The following is a 23,271-nucleotide window of genomic DNA, read 5'->3' on the forward strand; positions in this document are numbered from 1 at the left end:
CGGTTGTTCTCTTTTGGGTCTTGTTTAGGCAGCCATATTGTTGTGGTATCATGAGTGAAGCTTCCCTGTCATTTTTAGGAGACACAATGTCATAGCAACTTTCCTGGTCCTCTGGTACCCTCTTCCATGTTCCCTGAGCCATATGTGCAGATGTATCAGTTGGCACAAGGCACCCCAGATCACTTGTTCTCTATGTTTTTATCCACTGTGCTTTTTTCTAATGCCTCCTTGCATCAAGACATTTCTTTGACGAGGAATAAGAGCTACATTCTGTGGGATATTTAGAATGCAGTTATGCTGGTTTAGTAAAGTGTCAGTAGTAGATTCTCCTCTAAGATCCATGACCTCTAGTGCTTAGCTAGGTTTCTAGTAGTATACGTGATTTTCCTCCTGTTGTCCAGGCCTTATATCTATTAATTAAACCGCTATTGTTACCATCATGCTATGACTGCCACTATTGTACCCTTAGGGTTATTGGGCCATGTTGCTCATCATTATGGTTCATAGGCTCATGACAATAGGTTTTAAAGCCAGCATCTTCAAAGTTTTCCTACTCATTTTTCATGGGATCTTTGTATGTGCATATATGTGGTTCCCTCTGCCCTTATCATAAAGAAGATATATTTCATTACATTTTGGATTCATCTGGATAATAAAGGTTGACTAACCATCTCAAGATATTTAACTTAATCAAATTTATAAAGACTTTGCAATATGATATTCATAAGCCCCAGGATCTTATAGGAAGGGAATAGGTAAGAATATTTTCAGCCTACTGCAATGATATAAACAAGTATCATGCTACTATATTTGGGTTTTGTTTTTTAAGGTAGGAAACTGGAATAATCTCAGGATCCATTAACTCAGGACTAGTTAAATAAATTATATGTGAGATGGAATAAGGTGTAACCACTAGAAGAATGAAGCAGGCATGTTGTCTGGGGCCATACTGTAAAGTTGGCAACAGCAAACTGCAGAGGTGTATGTAAGATGAAAATGAGTTCTACTAAAAGTTAAGGCTGGGAGATTTTACTTTGTATGCTATGCTTTTGTATGATACAGTAAATCTATGCTTTTTATAGTAAATCCAAGGGAAGTTGCCTTGCATTTGATTTTTCTGAATGAATTATGTAACACAGGCAAAAGACTAAGTCAGACGTGGTAGCTTATGCCTGTAATCCCAGCACTTGAGAGGTTGAGGCAGAATTGCCATGAGTTCTATAGTACAAAGAAATATATTTTTAGAATAAAAAAAATAGTAATAGAGGAATGTTAAAATTTTACCCTTTTAAAATTTGTTTTTAGATAGCAGACCCTACATTAGCTGAAATGGGAAAAAACTTGAAAGAGGCGATGCGGATGCTGGAGAACAGCCCGAGGTGAGCACGAACAGGGCGTGCTGGGTAGAGCCACCCTGGTGAGTGTATCCAGATAGTTTTGAATAAATCTGGTGGTTCTCCTTTCTTCCTGTTTCGATGCCCCCCATCTCTAGATTATCAGTTTCTGCTGGCTTTAAAGCTAGATATTGGGCAGAAGGTGCTTTGCGATGAAAATATTTGAAATTTTGAGAAGGACCTTTCAGTTTTGCCACTTTAGAGTTTTATTTATGTAATACATTGATTTGAATATTCAAATACTTCTTAGTGTAGGTTCAGTCACATAGGGAACCAACTGACAAAGCAGTTGTTTGAAGTGTTTTTTATATTCTTTTGCTGAAACTCTCAAGTATATTTGGGGTCTAGGGAAATGAAATAAATGGGTTTGAACTCTTCCATCAGTCACCAAATGTTCTAGGTAAAGTCACATATTCACATGTTCATATGTTAGAAACTTGATTGGTTAAAACATACAGTCAACTTTTTCTCTCCTTTAAACCAGAAGAACAGAGGAGGAAAATGGAAAGAAGCCAGTACCCGAGGATATTCCAGGGCCACTCCAAGGCAGGTAGGTGCCAGTGAGAATCAGTGCCTTTAGTTAGGGTATAAATCTTTGTTAACCCCAAATTTTACCGTTTTCCTTTAAGTTTTCTTTGAATGAGTACCAAGTTAATTCAAGTAGTTACTCAGTAGAGCGTTAGAGAACTCGCTGGTTGGTGACAGTGAAAAGCTTATTAGCTTCTTTCTCTCCCAGGACTTTTTTTGTTAGCTTGCCTTCAACTGGTGGCAATTGTCTGGCCTCAACCTTCTGAGTACTAGATTACAGGCATGTCTCACAATACCTGGTCCCCTTTCAGAACTATAACCCATGCTCAAAGCCATTAATGAATTCATAATTATAGCTGGGATAGCAAAGTAGTTCATTCTTGAAACCTGTAATCTCTCTTGTAGACTGAGTTTTATTGTGAGAAATATTTTAGTTGGTACAGTTTATAATTTTTATAATACAGTAAATGAGTAGGGCACAGTGGTGTATGCATTAAATCCCAGCACTCAAGAGACAAAGGCTGGCAGAACTCATGAGTTGAAAGCCAGCCTTGTCTACATAGGGAGTTGCAAGACAGCTAAAAACAAAACAAAACAAAACAAAAAAAGAAAAAAGAAAAGAAAAAAAAACAACAGCAAACAAACAACAAAAATAATAATATAGTAAATGAAAGAAAAATGTCAGCTTTAATCATTGCTGGAATGATTAGTTTGTTTGAAGCTAAAGCAAATTTATCAATTAGTAGTGGAAAAGAATGACTGGCTATCATTTTCACAGAATGTTAGTAGTCAGTCTACAATTAAAGTCCTAGCTCAACTTCCTTGAGGCAAACAGTATTTCTTTTATAACCAGGAAACTGCACTTAGGTCAACAGTACAACTCCCTTAAATTGTTCTTTGACCTGAATATAAGTTGTACAAGAGAAGCATTGAGGAAGTATCACAAGTATCACACCATATAGTAAATATCATGCCTAACACACCCAGGTACTAATGTTTTTAGTCCTTCCTGCTTGTAGCATGAATCCTGCTGATTTGAAGTCCTGTAGTACTTTCTAACCACTCAGAACAGGAAGCAAATCCTGCCTCCTGTTCCAGGTGGGAAAGGACAAGGACTTGGTTATTAACTACGCGAAAGTATCTAGATCTCCCAAGAACATCTGGCATTTTCAGAATGGCAGCACATTAAAAACATTTTAGCGGTGATCATGAGTGTTTATATTTAATCACACTAATGTCTAGCATATGAGGCTAATAATAGTAAGTGCTTTACAGGCACAAACTCTCTCCGCCTTGTTCTATAATGTATGGGCTCTGGCACTTGGGACCTCTAACTCAAGATGACAAGAATAGTAGCAAAGTTGCTTCAGCTCTCTTCCCCTGCCCTTACCTCTTGCAGTTTTAAAGATCAGAACATTACATTTGCAGGTTCCCACCGTTTCAGAGATGAGTTTGGATCATTGTTTTGACAGTGTTTCTTTTATCTTTTGCTACTGTTTTGTGGTCCTAGAGATTGAACTTAGTGCACACATGCTAGACAAGCCCTCGGGCACTCCCCACTGCATCCCTTCAATGCTTTTCTGTTTAAGAGAAAAATTTGATCAGGTTGGTTGGTTGGTTGGTTGGTTGGTTGGTTGGTTGGTTGATTTGTGACAGGGTTTCTCTGTATACCTCTGGCTGTCCTGGAACTCACTGGTAGACCAGGCTGGCTTTGAACTCGGAGATCCACCTGTCTCTGCTCCCTGAGTGCTGGGATTAAAAGGCATGTACCACCACCACTGGCCACTAATCTTCTTATTAATAGAGTATTTTTACATTTTATGCACCACAAATTGCCTTGTCATTTCATACTGTTTTAGTCAGTGACATTTTCCTTCTGTATGTAATGAACAGTTAACAGCATATCTTGTATAGAAGTCAGTATATTTATCCTCTAAGCAAATCTCAAATTTTTCAACTTAGATAAGAGTTGGAAATAAATTACATATTTATTTCCATTTTTATTTTTATTTTTTTGTTGTTTGTTTGTTTCAAGACAGGGTTTCTCTGAATAGCCTTGGCTGTCCTGGAACTTACTCTGTACACCAGGCTGGCCTCGAACTCGGAAATCCACCTGCCTCTGCCTCCCAAGTGCTGGGATTAAAGGCATGCGCCACCACTGCCCGGCCATTTTTATTTTTATATTTCCATATTTATTTATTTTTATTTATTTTTTAAGGCTATTGGCTCAATTGGACAAGACTCCCCAGAAAGAAAATAAGATAGATATACCTATGTCATTAGAGTTTGTGTTGGTTTTATAACCTTCTAGCATTCTTACAAAGACTGGCTCTTAAAATGTAACTTATTAAAAATTCTCTCCTCTTCAAGAATGAAATGATCTATTATAGAAATAGGGCTAGAGCAATATTGGAAATATTTTCAAAAATCAAATAAATTTGAATCAAAGAATCATAAGTAAAGTTATATAATTTGAGGTTTTTAAAAATATATAACCTGTTTCTAAATATTCTTTGTCTTCTAAGCAAGCTATCAAATGTTTAAAAAAGGAAAAGCAACAAGAAAAAAAACCCTTGAAGTTAGTTTGAATGAGGGAAACAGTTGGGAGATGGAGGAGGGGCTGTGTGTTCTTCTGACCCACCTAACCCTTTTGTTCTGCAGTGGACAAGATATGGTGAGCATCCTCCAGCTAGTTCAAAACCTGATGCATGGAGATGAAGACGAGGAGCCCCCGAGCACCCGGTAATGGAGGGCGTGGCAGCTTGCCTGGGAAAGTCTGTGCTTGGCAGGGTAGTGATGGCTCACGCCTTCAATCCTAGGACTCAGGAAGCAGAGGCAGGTGAATCTCTGTGAGTTTGAGTCCAACCTGGTCTACAGAGGAAGTTCCAGGACAGCCAAAGCTACAGAGAGAAACCCTGTCTCGAAAAACAAAACAAAATGAAACAAAGAAAGAAACTGTTCTTGACTCCATTCTCGTGAGTGGCTCAAGAAAGAAATTTCATTAAGAGTAATTAATTTCATTAAAAGTCACATTGCTATTTTTATATTCTAAAAGTAGATCCTGGAGTATTTAGTATTAGGTCTTATGAAGAGCCACTAGAGGGACTGATGTGCCATACGCTTTTCTATTTTGTTTTAGCTTGCTAAGAATTACTACAGTTAAGTTGATTAATGGAAACCTGTATTGTCTGTGAATCTCCTTTTATTTATAAACCTGTCTAGCATATTTCAATGAATATATCTTAATTTTGTCTTCAATTTTTTTGCTATCAGTAATATATTTCCCTTGTTCAAAAGACAGAAGATAAATTGGGCGCAGTGGTACACATCTGTAATCCTAGCATTCAGGAGGCAGAAGCAAGGGGGTCGAAAGTTTGAAGCCAATGTAGGGCTACATAGCAAGACAAAAGCAAAGCAGACTAAAATTGAGAAGATAAGAAAATAGTTTTCAGGCAGCTTTCATGGAAATTTACCAGCCTGAGTAGTCATAGACCTTGTAAATAGGTAGCCTTGGCAGACAATACCAACTTAGATAAGGACAATCGAGTCATAGGCAGAATCATAGTGACCTGTCCCCTGAACCTTCACCCAGCCGATACCCGGTTCTGAAGATATCTGTACTCCCCCTGAACACCCACACTCCAGTGTCATCCCCTTCCCCACGACCTGCCTTTCTGTGCTTATAACCCCTGTGTGTATGAATTACAATTTGAAAAAAATAAATTATTAAAAAAAATAATTTTCTAGGCTCTGGTAGCATGTATGTGTCCTGAGTTTAATTCCCAATCCTGAAACATACATAAGTCTCCCTACCTGGTTCTCTTTTGTGGCCATTGACAATGACCAGTTTATTACTCTTCGACAGATATTTTATGTGTCTGTGTATAGAAGCAAAGCATCCATACACACCCTCCGGTACTTGAATACTATTCACCTGGCTTTCTTCACTTAGGTCGTGGACCTCACTGCATGTCACACAAGGAGCTTTCTCTTTGTTAAGAGCAACTTTATTTTACTTTGAATAGATGAATAGAATTTTATAAATAGAATTTGTAATTTTAGTGGAGCCAACTATTGCTCCTAGGAGATAACAGACCGTGTGTGAGAATTCTTTCCCTACATCTGTGCTTCAGTGGTGTTAGCAAACTTAAGGACCTCTGATAAGTGATGTGTGGAAGGTATAATACTTTTCTTATGAACTAGATTATGTCTTTTTATATTTTAAAGACTTGATACTGGGGGTGTAGCTCAATGGTAGAACACTTGCTTCTCATGGACAGGGTCTCAAGTTCAAGCCTTAGAACCTTTTTAGAAAGTCTTTTAAAAGACTTTTAAAAAGACTTTATTTATGCATATGTGTCTGTGTGAATATATGCCACACACACACACACGCATGCATGTCCATGGAAGATGGCACCCTACAGCTAAGCTACATTACCCTTCTGCAATTCATCATCACTATCATCATTATTTTATGTGTGGGTGTTTTGCCTTCATATATGTCTATGTACCACTTGCATGCCTGGTACCTGCAGAAGTCAGAAGTGTGTGTCTGGTCCCTTCAGACAGGAGTTACAGATGCTTGTGACCCACCATGTGGGCGCTGGGAACAGAACTGGGTCCTGCTCCAGCGCAGCTAGAGCTCTTAAACTTGTGAGCCATCTCTCTAGCCCTCTTCTATAGCTCTGAAGGGTAATATTTTAAGAAAAATTAAGAATTGTTTATGTTGTCAGTAAAGAGAAGGATATTTATCTTTTAGGACTCAACTTTTTTTCTTTTTGGTTTTTCGAGACAGGGTTTCTCTGTGTAGCCCTGGCTGTCCTGGAACTCACTCTGTAGACCAGGCTGGCCTCGAACTCAGAAATCCACCTGCCTCTGCCTCCCAAGTGCTGGGATTAAAGGTGTGCACCACCACCGCCCGGCAAGGACTCAATTTTTGAACTATTTTTCTTCCCAAACTTTCAGCATCTCAAGGACATTTTCTGTAGGACATGAAGTAAACAAAATGTCTGCCAAATTTCTGTGAAACGCTGTTTAAATTTTATCCTCACTCCTCTTTTATGCTTTGGCAATAATCAGTTTTTAATACTCTAATGAATTTTGATTAACAGAATCCAGAATATTGGAGAACAAGGTCACATGGCTTTGTTGGGTCATAGTCTGGGTGCCTATATTTCAACTCTGGATAAAGAAAAGCTTAGAAAACTTACAACCAGGATACTTTCAGACACTACCTTATGGCTACGCCGGATTTTCAGGTAAGGATGCTATGAACTAGGTTTTGTTGTAGTGGGGTTTGTTTGTTTGTTTGTTTGTTTTTTTAAGGATCCATTTATTTACTGGTAAAGACATGAGGGATTTTTGTGTTGTTTGGTTTTTTTGTTTGTTGGATTTTAGGTTTGCTTATTTGTTTGTGACAGAGTCTCTGTGTAGCATGCCTGTAGGAACTTGGTGTGTAGATCAGAATGGTCTCAGATCACAGAGATCTGCCTGCCTCTTTCTCCCAAGTGCTGAGACTAAAGGCATGCACCACTACACCCAGTTATACCTTTTTTTTTTTAATATATGAGTATTTTGACTGCGTGTATGGATATGTATCATGTTTGTACAGTGTCCAAGGAAGCCAAAAGAGAGGGTCAAATCCTCTGAAACTAGAATTACAGATAGGTATAAGCTGCCATGTGGGTACTGGGAACCAAACCCAGATTCTCTGGAAGAACAGCAGTGCTCTCCATTGACCAGGCACATCATCCCACAACTCCTCCCATTGTTCCTCCGCCCTGTCTCCAAGAGGATGTCCCCATTCACTCCCATCCCTCCCTACCCCTCCAGGCTTCCCCACTCCCTGGGGTCCCAAGTCTCTTGAGCGTTTGTCTTCTCTTTCTGAGGCAGACCAGGCAGTTCTCTTCTGTATATGTCGGGGCCTCGGATCAGCTAGTGTATGCTACCTGGTTGGTGGCTCAGTGTCTGAGAGATCCCAGGGGTCCAGGTTAGTTGAGACTGCTTATCTTCCTATGGGGTCACCCTCCTCCTCAGCTTCTTCCAGCCTTTCCCTAATTCAACCCCAGGGGTCCCCAAGTTCGGTCCATTGTCTGGGTGTAAATATCTGTATCAGTCTCAGTCAACTGCTTGTTGGGCCTATCAGAGGACAATCATGCCAGGCTCCCGTCTATAAACACACCACAGCATCAGTAATAGTGTCAGGCCTTGGAGCCTCCCCTTGAGCTGGATCCCAAGTTGGGTCTGTCACTGGACAGCCTTTCCTTCAGTCTCTTCTCCAATTTTTGTCCCTGAAGTTATTTTAGACAAGAACAATTCTGGGTCAGAGCTTTTGCCTCTAACCCCATCCCTCCACTTGATGCCCTATCTTTCTTCTGGAGGTAGACTCTATGAGTCTTTTTTTGTTTGTTTGTTTGTTTGTTTGTTTTGTTTTTTTGAGACAGGGTTTCTCTATATAGCCCTGGCTGTCCTGGAACTCACTCTGTAGATCAGGCTGGCCTCAAACTCAGAAATCTGCCTGCCTCTGCCTCCCAAGTGCTAAGATTAAAGGCATGCGCTGCCACTGCCCAGCCGGAGTTCTTTCTCCCCACTGTTGGGCATTTCATCTAAGGTTCCTCCCTGTGAGTCCTGAGAGTTTTTCACCTCCCAGGTCTCTGGTACATTCTAGAAAACACACACACACACACACACACACACACACCCCGCCTCCTAACTCTCAAGGTTGCCTGTTTCCATTGTTTCTGCTAGCCCTCAGGGCTTCATTCCTGCCCCCTCCCCCAATACATGATCATGTTCCCCATTTCCCCTCCCTGTACCCTCTCCCACACAGATTCTTCCCTCCCTCTGCACCCCCATGATTGCTTTCTTCTCCCTCCCAAGTGGAATTGAAGCATCCTCACTTGGGCCCTTCAGCTTGTTAACCTTCTTGAGTTCTGTGGATTGTATCCTGGGTATTCTGCACTTTTTTGGCTAATATCCACTTAGTGAGTATATACCATGCATGTCCTCTTGGGTCTGAGTACCTTACTCAGGAGAGAGTATTTTCTTAATTCCATCCATTTGTCTTCGTTCTTAATGGCTGAAGAGTATTCCATTGTGTAATTGAACCACATTTCTGTATCCATTCTTCTGTTGTGGGGCATCTGAGTCGGTTCCAGCTTCTGGCTATTGCAAGGCCACTATGAAGATAGTGGAGCATGTGCCTCTGTGGCATGGTGGGGCATCTTTTGGGTATATGGCCAGGAGTGGTATAACTGGGTCTTCAGATAGATCTACTTCCAATTTTCTGAGGAGCAGCCAGACTGATTTCCAGAGTGGTTGTACCAGTTTGCAATCCCAGCAGCAATGGAGGAGTGTTCCTCTTTCTCTACATTCTCACCAACATGTGCTGTCACCTGAGTTTTTGATCTTAGCCATTCTGATTAGTGTAAGGTGTAAAATAAAGTATTTTTGAAATTAAAAAAAAAAAGAGTACATTAACATACAAGATCTCTTAATAGGTACGAAAATGGATGTGCTTATTTCCATGAGGAAGAGAGGGAAGGACTTGCTAAGATCTGTAGGCTTGCCATTCATTCCCGCTATGAAGACTTTGTAGTGGATGGATTCAACGTGTTATATAACAAAAAGCCTGTCATATATCTTAGTGCTGCTGCTAGACCTGGCCTGGGCCAGTACCTTTGTAATCAGGTAATGTAAGATAAGGTGGTGGCTGTTTTTAACACCTCCCATTTTTTTCATGTGTATGTGTGTATGTGTGTTTTTATACGTCTATGTCAGTAGGTACATATATATTCATGGAGGCCCAGGGTTGATGTCAGGAGTCATCCTCAAATATTCTTTTATCTCATTCATTGAATCAGTCTCTTAGTCAAACCCAGAGCTTACTCTGCACATTCACTGTCTCTGCCTTCCTAGACTGGAATTACAAGTGGATGACTAATCCCACCTGGTATTTATGTAGGTTTCTGGGGATCCAAACTATAGTCCTTACACCTGTGTAACAAGTGCTTTACCTCTGAGTCATCTCCCCAGTCCCAAAGATAGAGACATGGTATTTTATTTTATTTGTGCATGCGTACATGTGCGTGCGTGTGTGGGTGCCTGTGTGTGTGTCTGTGTGTGTGTGTATTTGTGTTTGCCTGCATGTCTGTATCTGTACCACATTTATGCAAGTTGCCACAGTAACCAGAAGAAGGTGTAACATGCCCTGTAATTGGTGTACAGGTGATTGTAAACATCTCAATATGGCTGTCAGGAACCAAACCCAGATCAGCAAGTGCTATTTATACTTGAGCTATCTCTCCATCCCCCAAAGATAGATATTTTTTTTAAAAAAAAACTGTATCATGTTGTTTGTTTTTTTATTTGTATTGCTAGAGCTCAAACTCAAGGCTTCACATAGGCAAAACAGGGGCTCTACACACTCAGTTTCACCTGTACCCCAACGCTGTGTCTTTTAAACTTTTCATAAACACATTTTACTGATATATGCATGTCTGTGATGGTATGCTACATTTGTGAGGAGTCTGGATGTCTGGAGCTGTGGCAGGTGTTTGTAACCCACCTGATGTGGGGTGCTGGAAACCAAACCCAGATCTTCAACGAGTATTACTAACCACTGAGCCATCTCTCAAGCCCCTGTTCTTTAAACATTTAAAGCACACAGATTCATTTCTCTAGCTGCTATTTGTGTCGAGTTGCAAAAAGGATCTCTTTATATGTTTTTTTTTTATTATACTAACAGTACAGCACTGTGGGCTGACAGAATGATTCAGTGCATAAAAGCACTTGCTTCATAAACCTGATGGCCTACATAAAGAAGCCTGACACACTGGCATTCTTCTGTAATCCCAGCATGAGATGGGTGTGGGACAGGAGAATTGTACAGAGGCTTACAGGCCAATTAACTTGGAGTATGTAGCATGACGAAAAACAGAAAAGGGAAATAATGTTTTAGTGGGCTTGCTGGTGGTACAACCATTCTAGAGCTTGGAAAGTAGAGGCAAGAGGACTGCCCAGATGTCAGCCACCACACCTGACTAATTTCTCAGTTGCAGTCTTATCATGAGTGTAGCCCAGGCTGGTATCAACCTCATTTTGTAGCTCAGGATGGCTCTGAAATGGCCATCCTCTTTCCTTAGACTACCAAGCGCTAGGGTGTTAGGCTTTTGGTACCATACCCAGATCACTTTTGAAGTGGGTTTTTATTTTGCTTTGCTTTTTAAGTATTTTAAGGAAGGGATGAAAGGTAGCTCAGTAGCAGGGCACTTTGCCAAGCGTCCATAGGCCCTCGGTTCAATCCCTGGCCCTGCCAAAGGAAAGGAGACTACAAAAAGTCTTTTCTGGAGGAAACGTGTGAATGAAACACTGTATTTTTTAATGCTGCATCTGTTTATAGTTTCTAAAACTATAAGCTCCCTGTGTTTTGAAACTAAACATTAAGAAATTAATGTTACAAAATTAATTTGACGACTTTTCTCCATTTGTGGCATTGACTTTGCTTCTTTTAAGCAATATTCTTCTGATAATCTATACTTGTTATTTTTTAGGGTAGATGGACCCATAAATAAGATAATGTTCTCTGAATGATTGAGGGAAGAATCCCAGATTACTCTTCTCACCTCAGAATGCAGTATGCTGAATTTTTTGTTTTTGATTTTTTTTTTTGGCATGTTATAGACTATATTATTCAGACAGGTTTAGATTGTATCCTCCTACAAATCATTTGTTAAGTCACCTTTTGGAGTGAGAGTTTAACTTTCCAAATGTCCCTTAATATATGTTTATGAAACTTGAGTTCTTAAGGGGAGAGGTTTTTTTTTAATCTTAAAGGCAAGGTCCTACTGTATAGGCCAGGCTGACTTCATACATGTGATCCTCCAGGCTCAGTAATAAGATAACACACATATACCCCCACTATTATACCCTGACTAAGATCTCTGTTTTTAAAGAATAGTTTGTGGTTTGTCTCCATTGCTCAATTTCTCATAGTCATAAGTAAACAGTGTGTTTCTTCTTGCAGCTTGGCTTGCCCTTCCCTTGCCTGAGCCGTGTGCCCTGTAATACTATGTTTGGATCCCAGCATCAGATGGTGAGTTCTCCTTTTGGTTAGATGGTAGTATAGAATTGCATTTTGAAACCATGTCTTTTTTTTTTTTATCTGACATTCTATTTGCTGGCTTCCAGATAGTTATTAGCTTACCCATTTATTGCTTCATTCTTCCCATTGTTGTGCTGTGTATGCTTTTGTATTTGAATGAAGACCAGGCTTTGTAGCTCTAAAGGAATTTTATATTACTTCATCACCTGCTTTTGGAGTGGTAGGAGGAAGATTGTTTGGTCCTAGGGCCAGCTGTATGCTGAGTACATACACTTCCAGAGCCCTTTCATCATCATGCATCCCACTTAAGCATGAGAAATTTGTTCAAGCTCAGAGCTTTAGCTAGCTATCACTGCTATCTGAGTTTCTGAGTGGGCATATTCTTTTGGTTTTTGTTGTGTTGAGACAAAGTCTTCCTGGGATCCCAGGCTGGCATGAGAACTGAGATTCTTCTACAGTGTGAATGAGCAGATTTGAAATGAAGTCCTTCACTTGTAATCTTAGGGTTGAATTATGGTAAGTTTTTACACAAGAGATAAATATCTTCATACTGAAGCAGAAAGGAAGGGAAAACTCTAGGATTCTGCATTTCTATTTTCAAAATAGCTTTCTTGTCTATGGGGGAATAAGAAATTATTTTCTTTTAATATAAATGGTGTTGTTTGTTTGTTTAGTTTTGGTTTTCAAGACAGGGTTTCTCTGGGTACCTTTGGCTCTCCTATAACTTACTCTGTAGACTAAGCTGGTCTTGAACTCACAGAGATCCACCTGCCTCTGCGTCCTGATTGCTGGGATTAAAGGTGTTTGCCCCTGCCACCAGTGCTTAGCTCAATGTAAATGTCTAAAACTAGGAATGCTGGTCTTGTGTATGTACCGTTTTTACCCTCAATCTCTTTTAATATTTCCAATTAGTCTATTCGAAAAATGAATCTTGTCATCTGTGATTATGGAAAGCAAAATTGTTAATAAAACTTTATTTGAATAGCATAAAATTTCTATAGGAGGAATACTTTAATATTAATTAAGAGAAAACAATAACTCAATGATACCAAAGAGAGGTAAAAATCTCTTCTTGGAAAGGTTGTAAATGTGTTTCAAATGAACATTTACTAATGTTACAATAGTTTTTTTAATTATAATATATATATATATATTTATATATATATCCCTGTCTAAAATAAAATAAAAGGAGTTTAGAACTCTAAATTTTCTAAATCACAAGAAAACTAATGTTTTTTGAGTGCTTCTAATGTGCATTTTGCCCAGGTAGCATACAGTGGCTTTAAAATACTTTTCTTGCATATATTAATAAAACCAAATAGATTTTGATGTTTTAAGTCTGACATTCAAGAGTAAATAATAATCCTAACATGAAAAAAATTGATTTGAGTTACCAATTTTGAGTCATCTGTGCTTTTAGAATTCACAATTTTCCACTGGGCATTAACTTAGGTCTCTGTAGTACTTCCTGGTATGCACAAGGCCCTGGGTTCGATCCTGAGTACCTCATAAACCAAACATGGTATACACCGTTAGGAGATGGAAGTGAGAATCAGGACGTGGAAGGCAGCCTCGGCTTCCTGAGTCTGATGAGTGGATGGGGAGGTGGCTTCATTGGTAAAGTGCTTTCCAAGAAAATATGAGAACCTGAGTTCAATCCTCACAACTCACATTTTAAAAATCACTAATATTATCGTTTCAGTTTTTAAAAATAAAGGCTGGGCATGAAGGCACTTATTCTTAATCCTAGTGCTCTTAATCTCAGCACTTGAGCAGTAAAGAAGGTGAAGCTCCATAAATTCAAAGCCAGCCTGATCTGCATAACAAGTTTCTGGCCAGCAAGAGTTATAGGATGAGACACTGTCTCAAAACAACATCAAAAACAGACTTCGGGCCAGACATAGTGTGGCTCGGGCTTGTAATCCCATTGCTGGGGAGATGGAGTCAGGTTAATCCATGGGCCTTGCTGTATAGCCAGCATAGCTTTATCAGCAAGCTCCAGGTCAGTGAGAGACTCTGTCTCAAAAAAACAAGCTAACTGGCTCTTAAGGAACAACCCTGAGGTTGACCTTTGATCTCCATGCACATATATGTTCCAGTAACCGTATATACACACAGCCATCATTATTCATTGTATATCTTTTATACTGCTTGTCTCACATTTCTGTGGTTTGTTTGCTGGTCCTAGGATGTTGCCTTTCTTGAGAAACTGATCAAAGATGACATAGAAAGAGGAAGACTGCCCTTGCTGCTTGTTGCAAGTGCTGGTAGGTATCATAATCTAGTATATACTTGGCCTACAAGATAGGGTCTTGTTTGTGTTGTTTTGTCAAGATGGGGGGTCTCAGTTCTATAACCAAGGCTGGCATAGAATTCAAAGTAGTCCTCCTGCCTTGGCCTTGTAAGTGCTGATATTAAAGAAGTGAGACATCATGCCCAATCAAGGTGAGGCACTCTTCGTTTTTCTTATTGGATATTTCATTTACATTTCAGATGTTATCCCCCTACCCCATTCCCCCCCACCCCCCAGGAACTCCCTATCCCATCCCCCCTCCTCCTGCTTCTATGAGGATGTGCCCCCACCCCCCCACACACACTCCAACCTCCCCACCCTCGAATTCCCCCACACTGGGGCATCTAGCCTTCATGGGACCAAGGATCTCCTCTCCCACCTGTGCGCGACAATGCCATCCTCCCCTACATATACAGCTGGAGTCATGGGTCCCTCCCTATGTGCTCCCAATCTGGTGGTTTAGACCCTGGGGGCTCTGGTTGGTTGGTATTGTTGCTCTCCTCATGGGGCCACAAACCCTTTCAGCTCCTTCAGTCTTCTCTCTAACTCCTCCATTGGAAACCCCTTGATCAGTTCAATGGTTAGCTGTGAGCATCTGCCTCTGAATATGTCAGACTCTGGCAGGCCTCTAAGGAGACAGCTATATCAGGCTCCTGTCAGCATGCATTTCCTGACATCCACATCAGCGTCTACCTTTGGTGACTGCACATGGGATGGATACCCAGGTGAAGCAGTCTCCAAGTGGCCCCTCCTTCAGTTTCTGTCCCACACTTTGTCTCCCATGAGTATTTTGTTACTCCTTCTAAGAAGGACCGAAGTACCCACACTTGGTCTTCCTTCTTCATGAGCTTCATGTGGTCTGTGAGTTGAATCTTGGGTATTTCAAGCTTCTGGGCTAATATCCAATTATCAGTGAGTGAATACCATGTGTGTCCTTTTGTGATTGGCTTACCTCACTCAGTATGATATTTTCTAGTTCCATCCATTTACCTAAAATTTCTCTAATTCATTGTTTTTCATACTGAGTAATACTCAGTAATACTCCATTGTGTAAGTGTACCACATTTTCTGTATCCATTCCTCTGCTGAAGGACATACTGGGTTCTTTGCAGGTTATGGCTATTATAAATAAGGCTGCTGTGAACATAGTGGAGCATATGTCCTTGTTATATGTTGGAGTATCTTCTGGGTATATGCCCAGGAGTAGTATACTGGATCCTCAGGTAATGCTATGTCCAATTTCTGAGGAACCACCAGACTGATTTCCAGAGTGGTTGCACCAGCTTGCAATCCCACCAACAATGGAGGAGTGTCTTATCTTTCTCCACATCCTCACCAGCATCTACTATCACCTGAGTTTTTGATCTTAGCAATTCTTACTGGTGTGAGGTAGAATCTCAGGGTTGTTTTGATTTGCATTTCCCTGATGACTAAGGATGCTGAACATTTCTTTAGGTGCTTCTCGGCCATTCGAGTATCCTCAGTTGAGAATTCTTTGTTTAGCTCTGTACCTCATTTTTAATAGGGTTATTTGGTTGTCTGGAGTCTAATTTCTTGAGTTCTTTGTATATATTGGATATTAGCCCTCTATCAGATATAGGATTGGTAAAGATATTTTCCCAATCTGTTGGTTGCTATTTTGTCCTATTGACAGTGTCCTTTGCCTTACAGAAGCTTTGCAATTTTATGAGGTCCCATTTGTCAATTCTTGATCTTAGAGCATAAGCCATTGGTGTTCTGTTCAGGAACTTTTCCCCTGTGCCCAAGTAGTCAAGGTTCTTCCCCACCTTCTCTTCTATTAGTTTCAGTGTATCTGGTTTTATGTGAAGGTCTTTTATCCACTTGGACTTGAGCTTTGTACAAGGGGATAAGAATGTGTTGATTTGCATTATTCTACATTCTACATGTTGTCCTCAAGTTGAACCAGCACCATTTGTTGAAAATGCTGTCCTTTTCCCACTGGACAGTTTTAGCTCCTTTGTCAAAGATCAAGTGACCATAGGTGTGTGGGTTCATTTTTGGATCTTCAATTCTATTTCATTGATCTTCCTGCCTGTCTCTGTACCAATACCATGCAGTTTTTATCACTATTGCTCTGTAGTACAGCTTCAGGTCAGGGATGGTGATTCCTCCAGAAGTTTTTTTATTGTTGAGAATAGTTTTCACTATCCTGGGGTTTTTGTTATTCTAAATGAATTTGAGAATTTCTCTTTCTAAATCTGCAAAGAATTGAGTTGGGATTTTAATGAAGATTGCATTGAATCTGTAGATTGATTTTGGCAAGATGACCATTTTTACTATATTAATCCTGCCAATCCATGAGCATGGGAGATCTTTCCATCTTCTGAGATCTTTGATTTCTCTCTTCAGAAACTTGAAGTTCTTGTCATACAGATCTTTCACTTGCTTGGTTAGATTCACACCAAGGTACTTTATATTATTTGTGACTATTGTGAAGGGTGTCATTTCCCTAATTTCTTTGTCAGCCTGTTTATCCTTTGAGTAGAGGAAGGCTACTGATTTGTTTGAGTTGATTTTATAACCAGCCATTTGCTGAAGTTTTTTAGTTGTTGTTGTTTTTTTAATCAGGTTTAGGAGTTCTATGGTGGAAGTTGTGGGGTCACTTAAGTGTACTATCATATCATCTGCAAATACTGATATTTTGACTTCTTCCTTTCCTATTTGTATCCCTTTGACTTCTTTTTGTTGTCTAATTGCTCTGGCTAGGACTTCCAGTACTATATTGAATAGGTAGGGAGAGAGTAGGCAGCCTTGTCTAGTCCCTGATCTTAGTGGGATTGCTTCAAGTTTTTCTCCATTTAGTTTGATGTTGGTTACTGGCTTGCTGTATATTGCTTTTACTATGATTAGGTATGGGCCTTGAATTCCTGATCTTTCCAAGACTTTTATCATGAAGGGATGTTGAATTTTGTCAAATGCTTTCTCAGCATCTAGTGAGATGGTCATGTAGTTTTTTTCTTTGAGTTTGTTTATATAGTGGATTACATTGATGGATTTCCAAATATTGAACCATCCCTGCATTCCTGGGATAAAGCCTACTTGATCATGATGGATGATTGTTTTGATGTGTTCTTGGATTCAGTTTGCAAGAATTTTATTTGAGTATTTTTGCATCGATATTCATAAGGGATACTGATCTGAAGTTCTCTTTCTTTGTTGGATCTTTGTGAGGTTTAGGTATGCGCGTGATTGTAGCTTCTTCGAAGGAATTGGATAGTGTTCCTTCTGTTTCTATCTAGACGAATAGTTTGAAGAGAATTGGTATTAGGTCTTTCGTGAAGGTCTAATAGAATTCTGCGCTAAAACCATCTGGTCCTGGGGTTTTTTTGGATGGGAGATTTTTACATGACTGCTGCTATGTCTTTAGGGTTTATGGGACTGTTTAGATGGTTTATCTGCTCCTGATTTAACTTTGGTACCTGGTATCTGTCTAGAAAATTGTCCATTTCATCCAGATTTTCCAGTTTTGTTGAGTAGAAGCCTTTGTAGTAGGATCTGATGATAATTTCCTCAGTTTCTGTTGTTATGTCTCCCTTTTCAGTTCTGATTTTATTAATTTGGATACTGACTCTGTGCCCTCTGGTTAGTATGGCTAAGGGTTTATCTATCTTGTTGATTTTCTCAAAGAACCAGCTCCTTCTTTTGTTGATATTTTGTATAGTTCTTTCCATTTCTACTTGGTTGATTTCAGGCCTGAGTTTGATTATTTCCTGCTGTCTACTCCTCTTGGGTGTATTTGCTTCTTTTTGTTCTAGAGCTTTCAGGAGTGCTGTCAAGTTGTTAGTGTATGCTCTCTCCAGTTTCTTTTTGTAGGCACTTAGAGTTATGAGTTTTCCTCTTAGCACTGCTTTCATGGAGTCCCACAAGTTTTGGTATGATGTGTCCTCATTTTCATTAAATTCTAAAAGGTCTTTAATTTCTTTCTTTATTTCTTCCTTGACCAAGTCATCATTGAGTAGAGCATTGTTCAGTTTCCACGTGTACGTGGGCTTTCCATTGTTTTTGTCATTATTAAAAGCCAGCCTTAGTCCATGGTGATCTGATAAGATGCAAGGGATTATTTCAATCTTTTTATATCTGTTGAGGCCTGTTTTGTGACCACTTATATGGTCTATTTTGGAGAAGGTACCATGAAGTGCTTAGAAAAAGGTATATTCTTTTGTTTTAGGATGAAATGTTCTATAGATGTCTGTTAAGTCCATTTGGTTCATAACTTCTGATAATATCATTGTGTCTCTGTTTAGTTTCTGTTTCCACGATCTGTCCATTGCTAAGAATGGAATGTTGAAATCCCCTGCTATTATTGTGTGAGGTGTAATGTGTGTTTTGAGCTTTAGTAAAGTTTCTTTCATGTATGTGGGTGCCCTTGCATTTGGAGCATAGATGTTCAGAATTGAGAGTTCGTCTTGATATATTTTTCCTTTGATAAGTATGAAGTGTCCTTCCTTATCTCTTTTGATTACTTTTAGTTGAAAGTCGATTTTATTTGATATTAGAATGGCTACTCCAGCTTGTTTCTTGGGACCATTTGCTTGGAAATTTGTTTTCTGTCCTTTTACTCTGAGGTAGTGTCTGTCTTTGTCACTGAGATTTGTTTCCTGTATGCAGCAAAATTCTGGGTCCTGTTTATGTATCCACTCTGATAGTCTACGTCTTTTTATTGGAGAGTTGAGTCCATTGATGTTAAGAGATATTAAGGAAAAATGATTGTTGCTTCCTGTTATTTTTGTTATTAGAGGTAGAATTATGTTTGTGTCGCTATCTTATTTTGGGGTTGTTGGAAGATTACTTCCTTGCTTTTTCTAGGTTGTAGTTTCCCTCCTTGTGTTGTAGCTTTCCATCAATTATCCTTTGTAATGCTGGATTTGTGGGAAGATATTGTGTAAATTTGGTTTTGTCATGGTATATCTTGGTTTTTTCATCTATAGTGATTGAGAGTTTTGCTGGGTATAGTAATCTGGGCTGGCAATTGTGTTCTCTTAGGGACTGTATGATATCAGTCCAGGATCTTCTGGCTTTTATAGTCTTTGGTGAGAAGTCTGGTGTAATTCTTATAGGTCTGCCTTTTATGTTACTTGACCTTTTCCCCTTACTGCTTTTAGTATTCTTTCTTTGTTTTGTGCATTTGGTGTTTGGATTATTATGTGATGGGAGGAATTTCTTTTCTGGTCTAGTGTATTTGGAGGTCTGTAGGCTTCTTGTATGTTCATGGACATCTCTTTCTTTAGGTTAGGGAAGTTTTCCTCTATAATTTTGTTGAAGATATTTACTGGCCCCTTTAAGTTGGGAATCTTCACTCTCATCTATACCTATTATCCTTAGGTTTGGTCTTTTCATTGTGTCCTGGATTTCCTGGATGTTTTGGGTTAGGAGCTTTTTGCATTTTGCATTTTCTTTGACAGTTGTGTCAATGTTTTCCATGGTATCTTCTGCACATGAGATTCTCTCTTCTATCTCTTGTATTCTGTTGGCGATGCTTGCATCTATGACTCCTGATCTCTTTCCTAGGTTTTCTATCTCCAGGGTAGTCTCCCTTTGAAATTTCTTTATTGTTTCTACTTCCATTTTAATTTCCTGGATGGTTTTAATTTCTTCACCTGTTTGGTTATGTTTTCTTGCAATTCTTTAAGGGTTTTTTTGTGTTTCTTCTTTAAGGGCTTCTACCTGTTTCCCTGTGTTCTCCTGTACTTCTTTAAGGGAGTTATTTATGTTAAAGGACTTTATATTAAAGTCCTCTATCATCATCATGAAAAGTGATTTTAATTCTGATTCCTGCTTTTCCGGTGTGATGGTGTGTCCAGGGCCTACTATGGTGGGAGAACTGGGTTCTGATGATGCCAAGCAACTTTGGTTTCTGTTGCTTATGTTCTTGCGCTTATCTTTCGCCATCTGGTTAACTCTTGTGCTACCTGCACTCACTGTCTCTGACTGGAGCCTGTCTTTCCAGTTATCTTGCTTGTGTCCGAACTCCTCAGAGTCCAGATGTCTCTGTGATCCTGTGATCCTGAGCTGGGTGGAAGAACTCCTGGGACTCAGGCGCCTCTGGGATCCTGAAATCCTGCTGCTCTGAGTGGAGTGGTTCCTCTAGGATGGCTCAGAATATGGTGTCTTCATGGGAGCAGACCAGCTAGGTATCTGTCCCAACCAAAAAGACCAAGCGAGGGGGCTACTCTTGGTTTTTGTTTCTTTGTTTCATTGATTGGTTTTTGAGACAGGGTTTCTCTGTGTAGCCTTTGCTGTCTTAGAACTCGGATTTGTAGACCAAGCTGGCCTCCAACTCAAGGTGAGGTGCTCTTAAAGTAACTAAAGAAAAGCTCCTGGAACTAATTTGTGAACCTAATAAAGTTTCTAGATTTCTATCTAGTAACCAACAAATAGAAATCTAATTTAATGGTTAAGAAGATAAAGATGCTTGCCACCAAATGAATGGGCTGAGTTCCATCTCTTGGTAAAAAGAAAGAACAGAATCCTTCAAGTTGTCTTCTGACTTCTAGTTGCACTCTGTTGTATGTATGCCCACATGTACACACAGAATAAATGTAATAAATAGTAAATTGACTTTACAATGTCTTTTATGATAACATCAAAAAGGATGAAAATAGGCCAAGCAGTGCTATTACATCCCTTTAATCCCAGCACTTATAGGAGGCAAGACAGGCAGATCTCTGTGAGTTCAAGAGCTGGATCTACAGAGTTAGTTTCAGAATAGCCAAGACAGGATAGAGAAACCTTATTTAAAAGTACCAAACCAAACCAAAACATGAGAATGGAGCAAGATGGCTTAGCAGATAAAGGTGCTTACTGCCTGATGATATATACCTGACAACCAGAGTTCAATTTCCTAAACTCACAGAAAGGTGAGAAGAAAGAACCAGCTCTACAACATTATCCTCTGACTTCCACATCAGTGCCATGGCATGTGTGCACACACATCTCACATGTTTATTATACACAGGCTAATAAATTAGGAATTCTTAATGAATAAATTTAACAAAAACATGTGTAATATCTATGCACTGAAAAGTACAGACAGCATATTCCTGAAAGTTGTTTAAGAAGGCCCAAATGTACTATAGCATATATGTTAGAAATTTGATGTCACTAAGTCATTTCTCCCTAACAAGCCCCGTCATAATTTCTGCATAATGAGTTCCAGGTCAGCCAAGGCTACACAGCAATGTCTTACCTCAAAACAAACAACCAAAGAAAGGAAGGACGGACGGACAGACAGACAGACTTGATTTAGAACATCACTCAGTATAGCTTGTGTTTAGCAAGTACAGGGTCCTGAATTCAGGCCCCAGTAATAAGAAGCTTTTGCTATTTGAAAAAACCTTATTGAGCTGGATATGGTGGCTCATGCCTTTAATCACGGCACTAGCGGTGTAGAGGCAGATGGATCTCTGTACATTTAAAGCCATCCTGGTCTACACAGCAAGTTCCAGAACAGCCAGAGCTATATAATAGATTCTGTCTCAAACAAGCAAAAGCAAAAGCCCTATTAAGAAGTGAAAAGCAAGAGGTAGGCTAGGAAAGTATTGGCAAAACATAAGATGTTAATGTCATTATCATAAGAACAATACAGCTTAGCTCCATATGTTGATATACACCTAGATCATAGCTTCTAATCCTGGCACTTCAGAGGCTAATGCCTGAGGACCAACAGTCAAGGTCAGTCTGGTCTAACTGGAGAAACCATAGTGAGGTCTGGGATGTAGTTCAGTTGGCAGAGTACACACTTAGTATGTACAAAGCTCTGAGTTTGATCCTTAAGTCTAAGTGAAGCAGATGTGGGCAGCACATGTCAGTGAGTCCAGCACTCTGGATATGTGGGCTACAAGTTTGAAGTTCAAGATTGTGTTAAGATGGATAGTGAGTTCAAGGCTAGGCAATGTTAAAAGTATAAAATAGCAAAGTAAAACCACAATGAGAGATTGAGATCTAGTGCAGTCTTTATTTGTCCACTATGCCTAAGACCCTGACTCCAGTCCCACAGCTGAGGAAAAAGGTGCCTGATGCTTACAGGGGTCACAGGTCATAGGGTGTTGTGTGACAAAGGTTATGCCAAATAGGGATCCCACTACAGACCAAAAATACAGATGCCACTAAAGTCACACTTGGTGAACCAGTGAGTTTTAATGAGGTTAACTTAAAAGAGCAGAAATGGCTTTAAGACAGGTACAACACCAAAGCCCACCTCAGCATGGGTGACAGCTCACAACACTGGGAACCTGGAGCTCACTGCACAGCTTGCAGACAGCTCAGTAAGTTAGAGTTGTTACAGGTCTGGGATCACTCAGAGACTTACTATGACCATGAATAAATTGTAGTAAGAAGAGGCTTTATTAAATACTGCCATCATGGCATTAGGACTGCAACTGAGAACACTCCCAAGATGCAGCAGCTAGCCATATCAGCCCAGGGCTTATAAAGGCGAAACCCACAAGATTACATGTATTCTGCCAATGTGTAGGCAGGGTCTTCTTTTAACATATTTATCTTGCAATCATCCAAGTCATTTTTTTTAGCAGAGTAAACGAGTTTGATTACAAAAGCAGAAATAGCAGTTAGCCTTATGACCTGTTATTTTGCAAGAACAGCGAATTTTACAAGATCAGTTAATTTAAGAATAGTTTTCAACAGCTGGGAGAAAAAGAGTGTGGGCTGCTAGGGTGCAACCTGTAGAAGCTATAGGCTTTTTTTTTTTTTTTTTTTGCTTTTTGATCTCAAGCACAGTAAGTCTAAAGTTTAAATGTAATTTTAGTCATTACAGGACTGTCCTTTCCAGATTCCTCTGTTAAGATAAATCTTTTCCAGGCATCCCCACTCATTTCAGAGTTGTCTCTGCTGATTTGCCTGTCTAAATCTTCTTTGCAGCTTGGCTCTGCTCTTCTGAGAGGGACTCTCAGCTTTTTTGGTTAACTCTGGCAGGG

At 39.7% G+C, this 23,271-nt stretch overlaps 1 protein-coding gene across 2 annotated transcripts in view; it reads left to right on the forward strand.

The window, feature by feature from the left end:
- Positions 1-23,271, forward strand: part of Pdxdc1 (pyridoxal dependent decarboxylase domain containing 1) — a 66,371-nt gene that overhangs the window by 12,650 nt on the left and 30,450 nt on the right. The window contains exons 2-8 of one of the 2 annotated variants that reach the window (XM_028778376.1): positions 1,306-1,379; positions 1,879-1,944; positions 4,584-4,664; positions 7,034-7,180; positions 9,422-9,611; positions 11,947-12,015; positions 14,213-14,291. In XM_028778376.1, the coding sequence (XP_028634209.1) occupies positions 1,306-1,379; positions 1,879-1,944; positions 4,584-4,664; positions 7,034-7,180; positions 9,422-9,611; positions 11,947-12,015; positions 14,213-14,291 (706 nt within the window). The remainder of the gene's footprint in view (positions 1-1,305; positions 1,380-1,878; positions 1,945-4,583; positions 4,665-7,033; positions 7,181-9,421; positions 9,612-11,946; positions 12,016-14,212; positions 14,292-23,271) is intronic. The other variant, XM_028778377.1, reaches the window with a different exon arrangement.

This window comes from Grammomys surdaster, unplaced genomic scaffold (assembly GCF_004785775.1).
Source record: "Grammomys surdaster isolate TR1022 unplaced genomic scaffold, NIH_TR_1.0 334, whole genome shotgun sequence".
Classification (NCBI taxonomy): Eukaryota; Metazoa; Chordata; class Mammalia; order Rodentia; family Muridae; genus Grammomys; species Grammomys surdaster.